Here is an 11,865-nt window from a genome sequence, read left to right on the forward strand (position 1 = left end):
TTAAGTGTAAGGAGACATAAAATTAGAAATTACATACTCCACATCAAGATTAAATTAGTAAATTAGTGTTCATTCTCTCTTTTCTTTTAAGTTATTAATTATTAATTATTAATTATTAATTATTTAATTATTTGTATTTATAATAATCTAAATTATAAATATTTTGTCATTAAAAATCTGAAATACATAAAGAACTGTTTTACATTAATTATAAGTGTGACCTATTTCTTTATACGTAAAATTCATAACAATATCATTTAATGATAGCATTCAAGGAGAGCATTCTGAGAGAAAAGAAAAAATATAATAGATTATATAAAATTAAATGAACACTTAAAACAATTTAGAACAGAATACAAAAGTCATGAAGACTAAAGCTTCGAAATTACATTTGTAGCTAATGTAATTCATTACTTTTAAATACGAAGCGCCACTATGGTCTGAATGTTAAGATGTTGAACTTATTATATATATTCATTTAAATGAATTAATTTCAGAAATGATAATTGCGTGCCGATATGGTTGTCGAACTTTCAACGCAATCAATCTGAAATATTAGTAATCTTCCCAAATTTCCAAATTTAATCTTTAAAAAACTGTAATAAACTTATTGCGAAAAATATTGCCTCGGCCAGGAGTCGAATCCGGATCTCTTGCATTCCGTGCGAGATGTGATTCACTTCTGAGCTTTCGTGATAAAATTCTCGAAATATCGAAGAGCGATATAAAATTAAATAAAAAGATTTCAATGTGAACATAATTCTCTTCATGTGATTTTTTTCTTAAATGTGATTTTTCCTTATTTTTACAACGTAAAACTCATACGTTGAATTTCGCGATAGGAAGAACTAAAGTAACTGAGACGCTCATGTCAGCAGGTACATTATGTCACATGCTATCGTATATTCGTTAGATTGAGTGAACACTGACCTTGCGAAAAAGGCCGCGGCTGCGCTGGCCTGCGCCGGCGTCCCGGGCACCCCGCTCACATTGTATGAGTACTTGGTCTCCTGATACACCTGATACATGTTCGGCGACTTCGAATGTGACGATCTGTGATAATAATGATCGCCGCTGTGATGACTCTTCTCCGTCTGCTGCTGACCGATCTTGGCCAGGCTATAACTCTGCGTGGATGAGGACGGCGCTTTGCCGTGACACTTGTCGCCTTTCTCGCACGAGGTGGGTCCATGTAGAAGATGCGACTTCTCGTGCGCGGACACCGGTACGGATGTCGGCTGTTTGTCCACGGTACCGTAAGCCTTGAAATCGGCGTAGCCCTTCAGTTCACCATAGTAACGCAGATTTTCGACTTTGTAACCGTGTCCGACATCGTGGCCCTTGGCCTTGGCCTCGTGCTTGTTGTAACCGACCTCCTGCGTGGTTGACTTCATTCTCTCCGCGCCGCACTTGCCGACCGCTGACTCGCTGCCGCCGTGCAGAGCGATCTTTCCTGATATCTTTTCAATTTTCAGCATGGATCTCTCGCTCGGGCGACCTTGAACTGCGTCGCTGTTACCGCCCCGATTCGACTCCGACCCGGTGCCCTTGTACTTGTCGCACGTTGTTACCTCGCCGTACGAGCCACCGCCACCACCGTCTGGCAAGACATTACCAACGATCCCGCTAGCAACAACGTTGCTACCATCTATTCCACGAGTCTGATAATGTTGCTGATGATGATGGTGATGATGATGATGATGATGATGATGATGGTGACCCTTTAAAGATTCGATGTGACACCGGGAATCGCTGTCAATTCTGGTTTCTTGTAACAAGTTTTCCTTGATAATGTTGTTATTATTATTGTTGTTATTGTTATTGCTGCGTATGTCACACGTCTTATGAAAGAAACGTTGTCGCCCAACCACAGCACGTGTTACTTCTCGCGCGGTCGGCGTGATACTGGCCAGATTAGAGGGCGTCTCGGCGCCATGAGTGCCGGTGTTCCCCCTTCCTGCATTGGAATTACCGCCTCCGCCGCCGCCACTACCACCGCCCTCGCCACTGCTACCTTGTCGTTTGCCTCTCTCCTCCTGCCAAATGATAACGCGACATAGTAGTCGACGTGTAGTACTACGATTCATGCACGTTCCTAACTCGCGACCGTCGCCACATGAGCCAGTCAGAAAACGGAGTATTAATGGTAGAGCGCGATCGAGAACGGTTAACAATTTCTTCCAACGTCAGCTTTTCGAGGAAAATTGAATTTATTTATAAAAAAGCAGTTATTCGTAATTTACATTAAAATGTACTTTGCATTGTTAGTCTCTGCATTACACTGTTAAATTCATATGTCAAATTATATTCAATTTTTGAACTATCTTTAATTATTATTATTATTATTATAATTAATTCTATAAGTCACCATTGTACCTAATCATATGAACATACACACTTGTTGTTAATTAAATTAACAACAAGTGTGTATGTTCATATGATTGTTTACTTTAAAACTAATCACAAAAATAGAATTGATTTACATTTTGAAATACAAATGGAGATAATAAAATGCTTTTATCAAGGGATTGAGTTATTGCTTTTTTAATTGATATCTAACATGTATTACTTGATGAAGAATTTAATATACTTAAAAATATAATTTACTTCATCAAGCACTGTTAGATATTAAGTAGCACTGTTAGATATTAATTAAAGGAGCAATAATAACTCAATTCCTTGAATTAAGTAACATTTTGTTATTTTTAATTTTCATGTGTGAAAATATAAATCGAAATATAAATCAAACCATTTCTGTGGTTGAATTGCTTATCGTTAGAGCAAAGTAACACGCTCTTGATCATACTATCAAACAAAATTTGATATTTAACAGTATAATTTAAATTCATCAAACAATTCCGTAATAAAAATATCGTATAAAATTTTACGATATAATTATTTTATTATTATTTCAATTTTTATAATGTTATTTATAATCGATCAGTAAGAGAGAGAGAGAGAGAGAGAGAGAAGTCTGGGAGTAACCTATACTTTTACAGAGGAACTGAGAATTTCCTATACGTTATAGCTTACCTGGATCCTCTTAAAGTCATCCTGCCGTCTGGACACCTCGGCGTACTTAGGCGGATCGGCGTAATACTTGGGTGGCGGTTCCGATTTCAGCGGAGTCTCCTGATAGCGTGGCGGCCTGTCGAACTGTCGGTACTTGGGCGGATCGATATACGGATTATTCCGGTGCCCGCAGTAATTCGGCAGTTGACACTCCGTGAGATCCGACTGCGACCGGTTCAGCTGGTGGTAGTCCGACGTTAGCACGTTCATCAACATCTTCTGCTGCTCCTGATGACTCTGTTTGCCGTGCTTTGCGATCTGCGATTTCTCTTGATCATCGACGTGGGACTTATCGTGGGACTTGATGCCCTTATCGATACGCTCTTTGCACACCTCAGACTTATCTTTCCTCTCCTGACCGGATGGGAGTCCATCGATCCCGTAAAAGGTCAACTCCTTCTTTAGCTTCTGATGCGACTTGTCATGTTGCCGTGGATTTTCCAATTTCACAGGCGGGTCTATCTGATAGAACGTGAGCTCGCGGGAATCCTGGGACTTTGAGCGCGTCTCTTGAGACAAGTGATGCTGCCGTTCCGGCTGAGAATGGCTGCGTGAGTATCGTTGATCGAATCTTAAATCGTCCTGATATTTCGTTCGCACGAACCTCTCGTTAGCGCCGAGCTTATGTCCGTATTCGAGGTACTCGTCGCCATATTTAAAAATTTGCCGCGGCTTGTATTTCTCTTCAAACTGCGAGTAATTATAGGTGTTGAAACCGAACTGATTAAAATTCCTGCTGAGATTCGTGGAATCATAATCGGTCGAGGTCACCGCTTCCACATTTATCTGGAACAGAATGGAATGAAATTTTACCAAAATATAAAAATTACATAGAAAGAATAGCTTTATTGAAATATCTACAAATTTAGCTAGATATAAATCTAAAAATAATAATTTTGTTCGGATCATCACCAAAAATAATTATGTAAAACGCTCAAAATGTTTGCTAGAATGTTAAAATTTGCAGCATTGTCATTAACGCTTAAACATTCTACATAATTATTTTGATAATCAACAGAATTATTTTTAGATATGTAACTAAATTTTTAGATACCTTAGTAAAATCGTTCTTTCCAGGCACGATAATTTTATTATATATTCAAATTTTTATTTTAATATGACTTCGTTTCTTTAAAGATGTCTTGTATAATAACAGCTAAAAGTAATTAGCCAAAACTCAATAGCCAACTCAAATAGTCAATACAGCTAAGATCTGTCAAAAAATTTGGTTGTAAATATACTCTGAAACCAATTGCAAAAAACAAGCAAATTATAATTTAATTTTTAATGGCTCATACAACTATTACCATATTTTGTTCCAATTTCCGATAAACTTTTAAACGAGTAAATTGATCCAAATAATTTTGGATAAATATATTTATTAATTTTGTTATATAAAAAATTTCATTCATAATTTCCTCATTCCAAATTTGCAAATAAGTCTTACAAAAAGTGATTTTACATAATAAAGCTAAAAAAATTAAATAGCTTGTAAACTAATAAAGAATTATTAAACAAATATGCTCAAATTTTGCACAGATACTCATTGTCAGACATAATAATAGAACAATTTATAAAATTTTTATGTTTTTGTATTGTTTTGAGTTGTGGCACGTACATTCTTAAATTTACGAGTGACATATTTTTCAAAGTAAACGAGATACTGATGACGACGAATAAAGCGTGAGATGAGTATCCTCGAAGAATCCACGCAAAACATACGAGTGGATTCAAGAAAGATAAAAAGGAGCAAGAAACAGAGCTAGAGGCAGCGACGGCGACCATAAATCGGGGAAGACCGTCTTCTTAAATGCTGGAGTATTTAGCACGAAACAAAAAGCCACCATGAGATAAATAAAATCTGACACTGGGAAGGCGTACCATCACTATCCACCACAGCGTGTCTTGAATAAAGCCTCACTCGCTCCAACAAGAAAGACAAAAATGATGCGCAAGAACCCCACCAGAACAGATCGAGGGGGTTGAAGGAGATTCGGAGTGTCGAAAATCGAGCCAAGGAAACCGGTTCGCACCTGAAGGCCAATCGATGTATATTTCAAGAATGTTCAATGTATAAATTTTTAATTAATGCTTTGAGATTAGTACTTTTCTTTACAAAAATTAAATGTAAAATTGATCTATGTTAAGATGTTCCATTAAGCTAGTTTTAATTAAGCGAAATTCTTTTAATTAAGTCATACTTTTCTCAGGGAAAATTTAATTTGATCTCTTTTTGCCATTGAATATTTTTGCAAATATATCTTAAATTAACATTCTATAAAAATATAAGAATCTTATATTTATCTTAAATATAAGAAAGAATAAAATATCGTTCAATCAATTTTCCTCCTTATTTTGATCACGTATCATAAAAATTGGTAGATTTTTCTTATATTCATTTTCAATTTAAAAATGCAAATAGCAATCTTAAAATTTCTGCTGAGAGAAAATTTTTTTTAAATTAATTAAAGAGCTCGTAGGCGAGCGTGAAGAAACCTGAGACACCCTATATATGCGCAGAATCACCTTCAAAACCGATGTGTTCGAGATCTCATGCGATTTCGCTTTCTTTTCGTGCGAACCCTTATCCAGAACGCTGCGAGGCACGATGAACAACTGAGATGCCTGGACGCGATTAGCCGCGGCGACTTCGCGAAAGTCGGCTCGCTAAAGTAACGTCCTTGTCTTTGTGCACATTTTACGTGTAATAAGAGAAACGCTCGAGCCGAGGACCAGATAATCGCGCGAACAATCACCTAATGTATAGTTTCTACAGATCACTCAATACGTGTATCCAATACTTCGTAATTCGTTTCGCGAATCAGAAATGCCCCCGAAGGACCATGGTTATATATTAGCTGGTAATGAAGACTCTCCACGGACAAAAGCAGTGAGTTACCGACGGCGCCTTATTTATCGCTTCCTCAAATATAAAATTAACATGTTCAGAAGGCGAGACATTCCGAGATAACGGAATATCATACGTTGCGCCGACATCTTTCTTTCTTTCCTCTTCCCTCTCTCTTTTCTTCCTATCAATTTCTTCAACCCCTTTCTCAACAAGGAAAACGCGCGCGCGACGAGACCGAGGTTGAAACTCGCGCTCGCGCCTTTCACTTTTATTATCGTGGAGCTCGTTAGAGCGACCGTTCCAAGAATGTTAACCCGGAATTCGTCGCCGGAGGAAATTTAATGGCCCCCTATTTTTACAGAACTTCGCTCGTAATGCGAAAATGTGGCGACGGCATCTACGGTAAATCCTAATGGAGTATGACGTAATTAATATACTCATTCTTCAATTTGTCTAGCGCTTAGTTCAGAACGTTATTATCTTGCAAAATGATAAACTCAATTTTCCACGCTATTTAAACTTTATTCTTGGTTGTTGAGAATATATTCAACGCGAATGCTGTGTACAATAATTTAACGACGGTCTAATTATTCAGGAAATCAGATTTTGTTTAATTCATCTTTCCAACGTATTTACACACGGACATAAATGTTTTTTTTTTACATTTGCGCATCAAACATGGAAATACATATATCAAAGATAAATATAACTACCGTGTAAACACATCGCCGTTTTAAAATTTATAACAGAGGAACATATGTATAAACGAATAAAACGTGCCATCGTATCAATAACAGTGAGTTTTCGGCTATCCATCCTGATAGATTATTGGATCCTGCTTATCGTACATAAATCCAGTGACAGATGTAAAAAATATTGTACAATACATCGAAATAAAATATCGACATTGCATGTCGAATCTACCATATGCGCGATTTCTCGGTGCAATAAAAAAAGTACTCGTTACTCGACTCGTAATCAAATGTTCCGAATGAATGTACGATAGTTGTTGACCTCGATGCCTTGATGCCATTTTTTTTCACGATGATGCCGGATGACGTGTAGCATTATTAAATATCATTAAAGAGAAACGCTGTTGGGTCTTACGAGAAATTGTATGATGCAGCTTGCATTTCATCGAATAAATTTCATGCTCATATATGTATATTCGCGTGTAAAATACCTTGTATTAAAGAAGAGAGAGAAAGAGAGAGAGAGAGAGAGAGAGAATGTAAGAAAGAGAAAAAGATTTAGTTCGATATTCTCGTTCCTTTAATTATTAAAATTACATTACCTTAAAATCTATAATCTAATACATTACTTTAAAATCTATAATTTAATACATTATTTTAAAATCTATAATCCATATAATACATTACTTTAAAATCTATAATTTAATACATTATTTTAAAACTTGTAATCTAATATAAAAAAATTCCTTTCTATCCGACGTAAATGAATTATTATAATTTAATGCCATTTTTATAATCATGTTACGTATATTTTTTATTAATAAATTATTATTAATTAATTATAGAATTAATATTCAATTAATTGACAATTAGAACAATTCTATGATATATTTGTAACCTTTCGTTATAAGGTAAATTATAAATGTTTTATTATAGAATATTATATATATATATATATATATATATATATCGCCATATCTCCACAATAAGTATTGGAAATAAATTCATTTGTCCAATATGATTTTTACGGGCACGAATCATGCAACGTTCGCAAAATTGATAAATGTACTCTGCATTCATCTTCATCACTCATTTATGAGCATAGCGGATATGTTCCGATGGCAATGAAAGCATAGCAATCGCGCGTTGCAACCTCAACCTATAACTCATCCCGTCGCATAATTTGGCAAGCCTAACTTCCCCGTAGGGTGTCGAAGTGAATCGTACTCTTGGATCGTCATAAATATTAATAGAATCTTTTTTTGACAGGTTTCACTACGGAAGAAGATAATCGTGTTGTTTACGGTGCCAATAACAAGCTTCGTCGTCGTTGGGTCTCATTTCTATACGAAGCGAGGCTCGTTTCGAAACAGGGCTCCATAATTACGGGTGCTGCTAAGATTCTCTCCCTCTCTACATTCGGTGCCCTGTTACGAAGCGTCCAAAACAACCTCGTTTCTCATTAGTTGAACGCGTGTGTGAAAATTACAGCTATTAACAAGGTTAATCGAGTCAATGTACGTACTTTACGCAAAACCATGTTAATGAAAAAATTACATCGATAAGGTTGAAACATATTACGACTAATATTTCATAATAATTTATATGGATAATTAATAGTCTACTTGGAAAGAATGTTGTACATGTTATTTTAATGAAATTTTAATACAGATAAATTTGATTTAGATGAAGCAAATGTAACATTTAAATAAAAATAGATTCTACATGAGAATATTCTTATATTTAAAAACATAAATAATAAAATATTTTAATATAGCTACAATTTAAAAAATAATTTTCAAATATTTTATTTATCTTTGCAAACTTTTTTTACTCGAATCAAGTAAGAGTACTTACGAATATTTAATAATCGAATACATGTGATCCAACAAGAAATTCAATCATGGAACAAGAGTGATAATACCAATTCGTGTGAAACTATCAGGTGACTCAATTGAATCCATTTATCTGCGGACAAATCGATTTTTTTCAAAAGTCGGTGGTTCACATTTCCATTTGCTCGTCGACGCAGTTTTGCGGGGCTGGAAAACTGCAACTACACAAAGGAACAAGGACTACGAGTGGCAATTTCTCTTTCGCAATTTCGAAATTATTAATTTAACTGGTTCCCCTTTAACGCTACTGCGCCCGCGGCTGATATTTCCCCCATAGATAAAGAGCAGAGCGCGCAGAATAGAAACTACTGAATAAAGGAGACAAAAGCATAAAATGAAAAAGATGGAAAGACCACAAGATAGAAAGAGATAGAGAGAAAGAGCAAAAGCAGTGCGCGACGGTGGTATCCTTGGTTACCGTGTAAATGAGGCGATGAACAAAGTTCCGCGTGTAAACATCAAGTAAAGGTAGATAACGTGGTTAGTTCCGGCCGCGTGGTTGCTCATGAAAATGCTGAACGACAAGCAGCGAAGTTATAAGAGACGAAAGTGATTCACTTACGAAATCCATATGGCTGAAAGACTTTAAATCCGACCTAGCATTAGTCTCATGCGGAGCTTATTATAATTAACATTTCCGCAGTTAAATTCTTATTTTTGCTTCATGGTATTCTCGTAAAATTTAACATTTTCTGACGGCTTAATTTTAACAAGAGAACAAACTGACTACCGTCCTGTACTTCTCGCAACATTACCCCCTTTTTTTAAATAATTTTAATTAAATTCCCGAAACACACGTGGAACAATGTTAAAGCTTTGCGTATGTAACAACAGCGCCAGCATGTAGCAACGTATATATCTAAATTGAGTGAGAGCCGGCCATAACGTCGGAGTGACGAGTATTATTCACAAGTAAACCGCAGCTGAAAAGTACACGACGATGCTCGGTGTTATAACTGAATTTTCCATTCCCCGGAGGGATATCAGGGTCGGTACATCCGATTTTCACGGCGGACTGACCTGTCTCAATGCTATCTGCCCCCCCCCCCTTCACCGCGGCCAATCAAATTAGAGACGCTCGGTCGGGTAGCCGAATGAGAATCCTTGGTCGTTTTGTCATATGTATTTTGTTTCAGCATTGCGTAGTCACGTATACAAATATACGCGTCGCGATCACGAATAACGCATTTTACTCCATCATCATTCATCATCGATTTATGGAAGTTACGCTGTTGCTGTATCGAAGATATCACTGTGAACATTTTAATTGAAATTTTCAAAAAAAAATGTTTCATTAGTTAAAAATATCAGTTATATTAATTAAAAGGTTTTACAGAACATATTCATTCTTAGATATTCTTTATTAGAACAACTAAAAAGAACATTATAAAAGTAGAAAAATAAAAATATAAAATTATAAAAGAAACAAAATACAAAAAAACATAAAAAATTATGCACAATTTAGTAATAATTTAAAATATTTACTTTAAAAGTATTTAGTATTTCTAACTATAACTGCATGATAAAATAATAACGATTAACTCTATTTTTATAGTCATTACTTATTGTTGCTATAATATTAAGTAATGATATTTATATTTATATAATTTTATATATCAAAAAGAATATTTTACAGTTTAGCCACATATTCTTTTAGTATATAGAACTATATAAATGTAATTATTATTACAAACATTATAGTAATGACAACTATAAAAGTAGGAGCTTAAATCATAATTATTTTACCATGTAATTATAGTCGCAAATACAAAACTTTTCTATCAGTGTTCCTTCCTTATTCGTAGAAAATTCGTTAGTTTAATCTTAACAAAATAAGATCGATTATGCATCTTCGTATTCGAACCGTTAGCTTCGTTCAGCGATGGCACGCTGGGAACGAATAAATTTCCCGATTGACTGACTGACGTACCAGAAAAGCGGACAGCGACCAGGGCAAAGGCCCACACAAAAAGATGATTCGTGGATAACGAACGAGAACCGTACTGGAAGATATAGAGACCGAGCAATCTCTTACGGTTGAGTTTGCACCACCCCGGGAGAGCCTCCCTCCGATCACTCCGAATAATCATCGCGAGACACACGAGGCTCTCGCATCATCGCCTCCGCGAAAATGAGAAAGTCGAGAGTAAAAATCTGTGAAAGGCTTTAGCATGTACATGCACGCACGTACGAAGCGCACAAACAGGAACGGAAAAAAATTTTCGAACAAAGCGAGGATGGGCCGTGAAATAACGATCCGACATTTCTAATACTGCGGATAGGTGAGAAGAAGATTGATCTTCAAGGGTACCATTATATGCGCTCGGATAAAATAAAACAAAACTTCATCGCGTCCGCCATCAAAATAAAATCATCGAAATAAAACGCCCCGCGTTTAAAATCGTTCGCCCTTGCCACAGCGCACAGCGCGGTTTCAATAATGAAATTTGTCGCATCGAGTTAACATTTTACTCGATGAGCGAGAATGATTCACTTAACATTTTTGGTTAAATAACGATTTAAATGGGATGTTAAAGAATTATGCTCCCGCGAGTACATTGCGCTCGTCGATATCATATTTCATTTATCAATGAATCTGTCATGAATAAATAAATGGATTAAAGCATTTATGTATTTATGCGTTATCACATTAAAATGATAAAATAACGAACTGTTTAATTAGTTTTTATAGTTTACATTGCAGGATACAGCTTTCTACAATATACTGTATCCTTCTAAATCTATACAATTTTGAGAGACCAATTCTGTTAACAGATTAGAAATTGCTAGATCTGAAAATAATTTTATTGCATTATCAAAACATACACACAAAAAACTACAAAATAAACAATATTGCAAAAAAATTTTGATGTTCTATAACAATTTAAGTTTCCAATAAAATTATTTTCAGATTTGTATCTAGAACAATTTTAGATCTTTAAGCAAGATCATTCTTTCCATATACGTTAACAATTACCAAATCATGTAATTCTATTTATATTGCGAAAATGCAGTATACTCGTTTCTCTCCCTTCTCTCTCTTATCTTTTTTTTTCTCTCTTTGAATCTAATCCTGCTTTTCCATGGATGGAAAATCCATGCAATTAACTGATTAGCGAGAAATAATTGTAAATATTATGTTTCCAACGAAGCCACATAAAGTTCACATTAACAATTACTGATTGTTTTTCTTTCGAAGATATTATGATATTAATCTCATGTGAAAATGTGATGTTTATTCAATCTTTTTTCGCTTTTCATTTATAATATACACACACACACACACACACACACACATATATATATATATATATATATATATATATATATATATATATACGAACGTACGTACGAC

The 11,865-nt window shown here is 35.3% G+C and overlaps 1 protein-coding gene across 1 annotated transcript in view; it reads right to left on the reverse strand.

Annotated features, from left to right (window-relative positions):
• Positions 1–866: 866 nt before the first annotated feature.
• LOC105621582 overlaps positions 867–11,865 on the reverse strand; it is a 41,526-nt gene continuing 30,527 nt past the window's right edge. Inside the window, exons 3-4 of the mRNA XM_012203052.1 lie at positions 3,034–3,858; positions 867–2,036 (exon numbers count right to left, since the gene is read on the reverse strand). Coding sequence (XP_012058442.1) covers positions 867–2,036; positions 3,034–3,858 — 1,995 coding nt within the window. The remainder of the gene's footprint in view (positions 2,037–3,033; positions 3,859–11,865) is intronic.

The sequence above is a fragment of the Atta cephalotes genome, assembly GCF_000143395.1.
Source record: "Atta cephalotes unplaced genomic scaffold scaffold00034, whole genome shotgun sequence".
Taxonomy (NCBI): domain Eukaryota; kingdom Metazoa; phylum Arthropoda; class Insecta; order Hymenoptera; family Formicidae; genus Atta; species Atta cephalotes.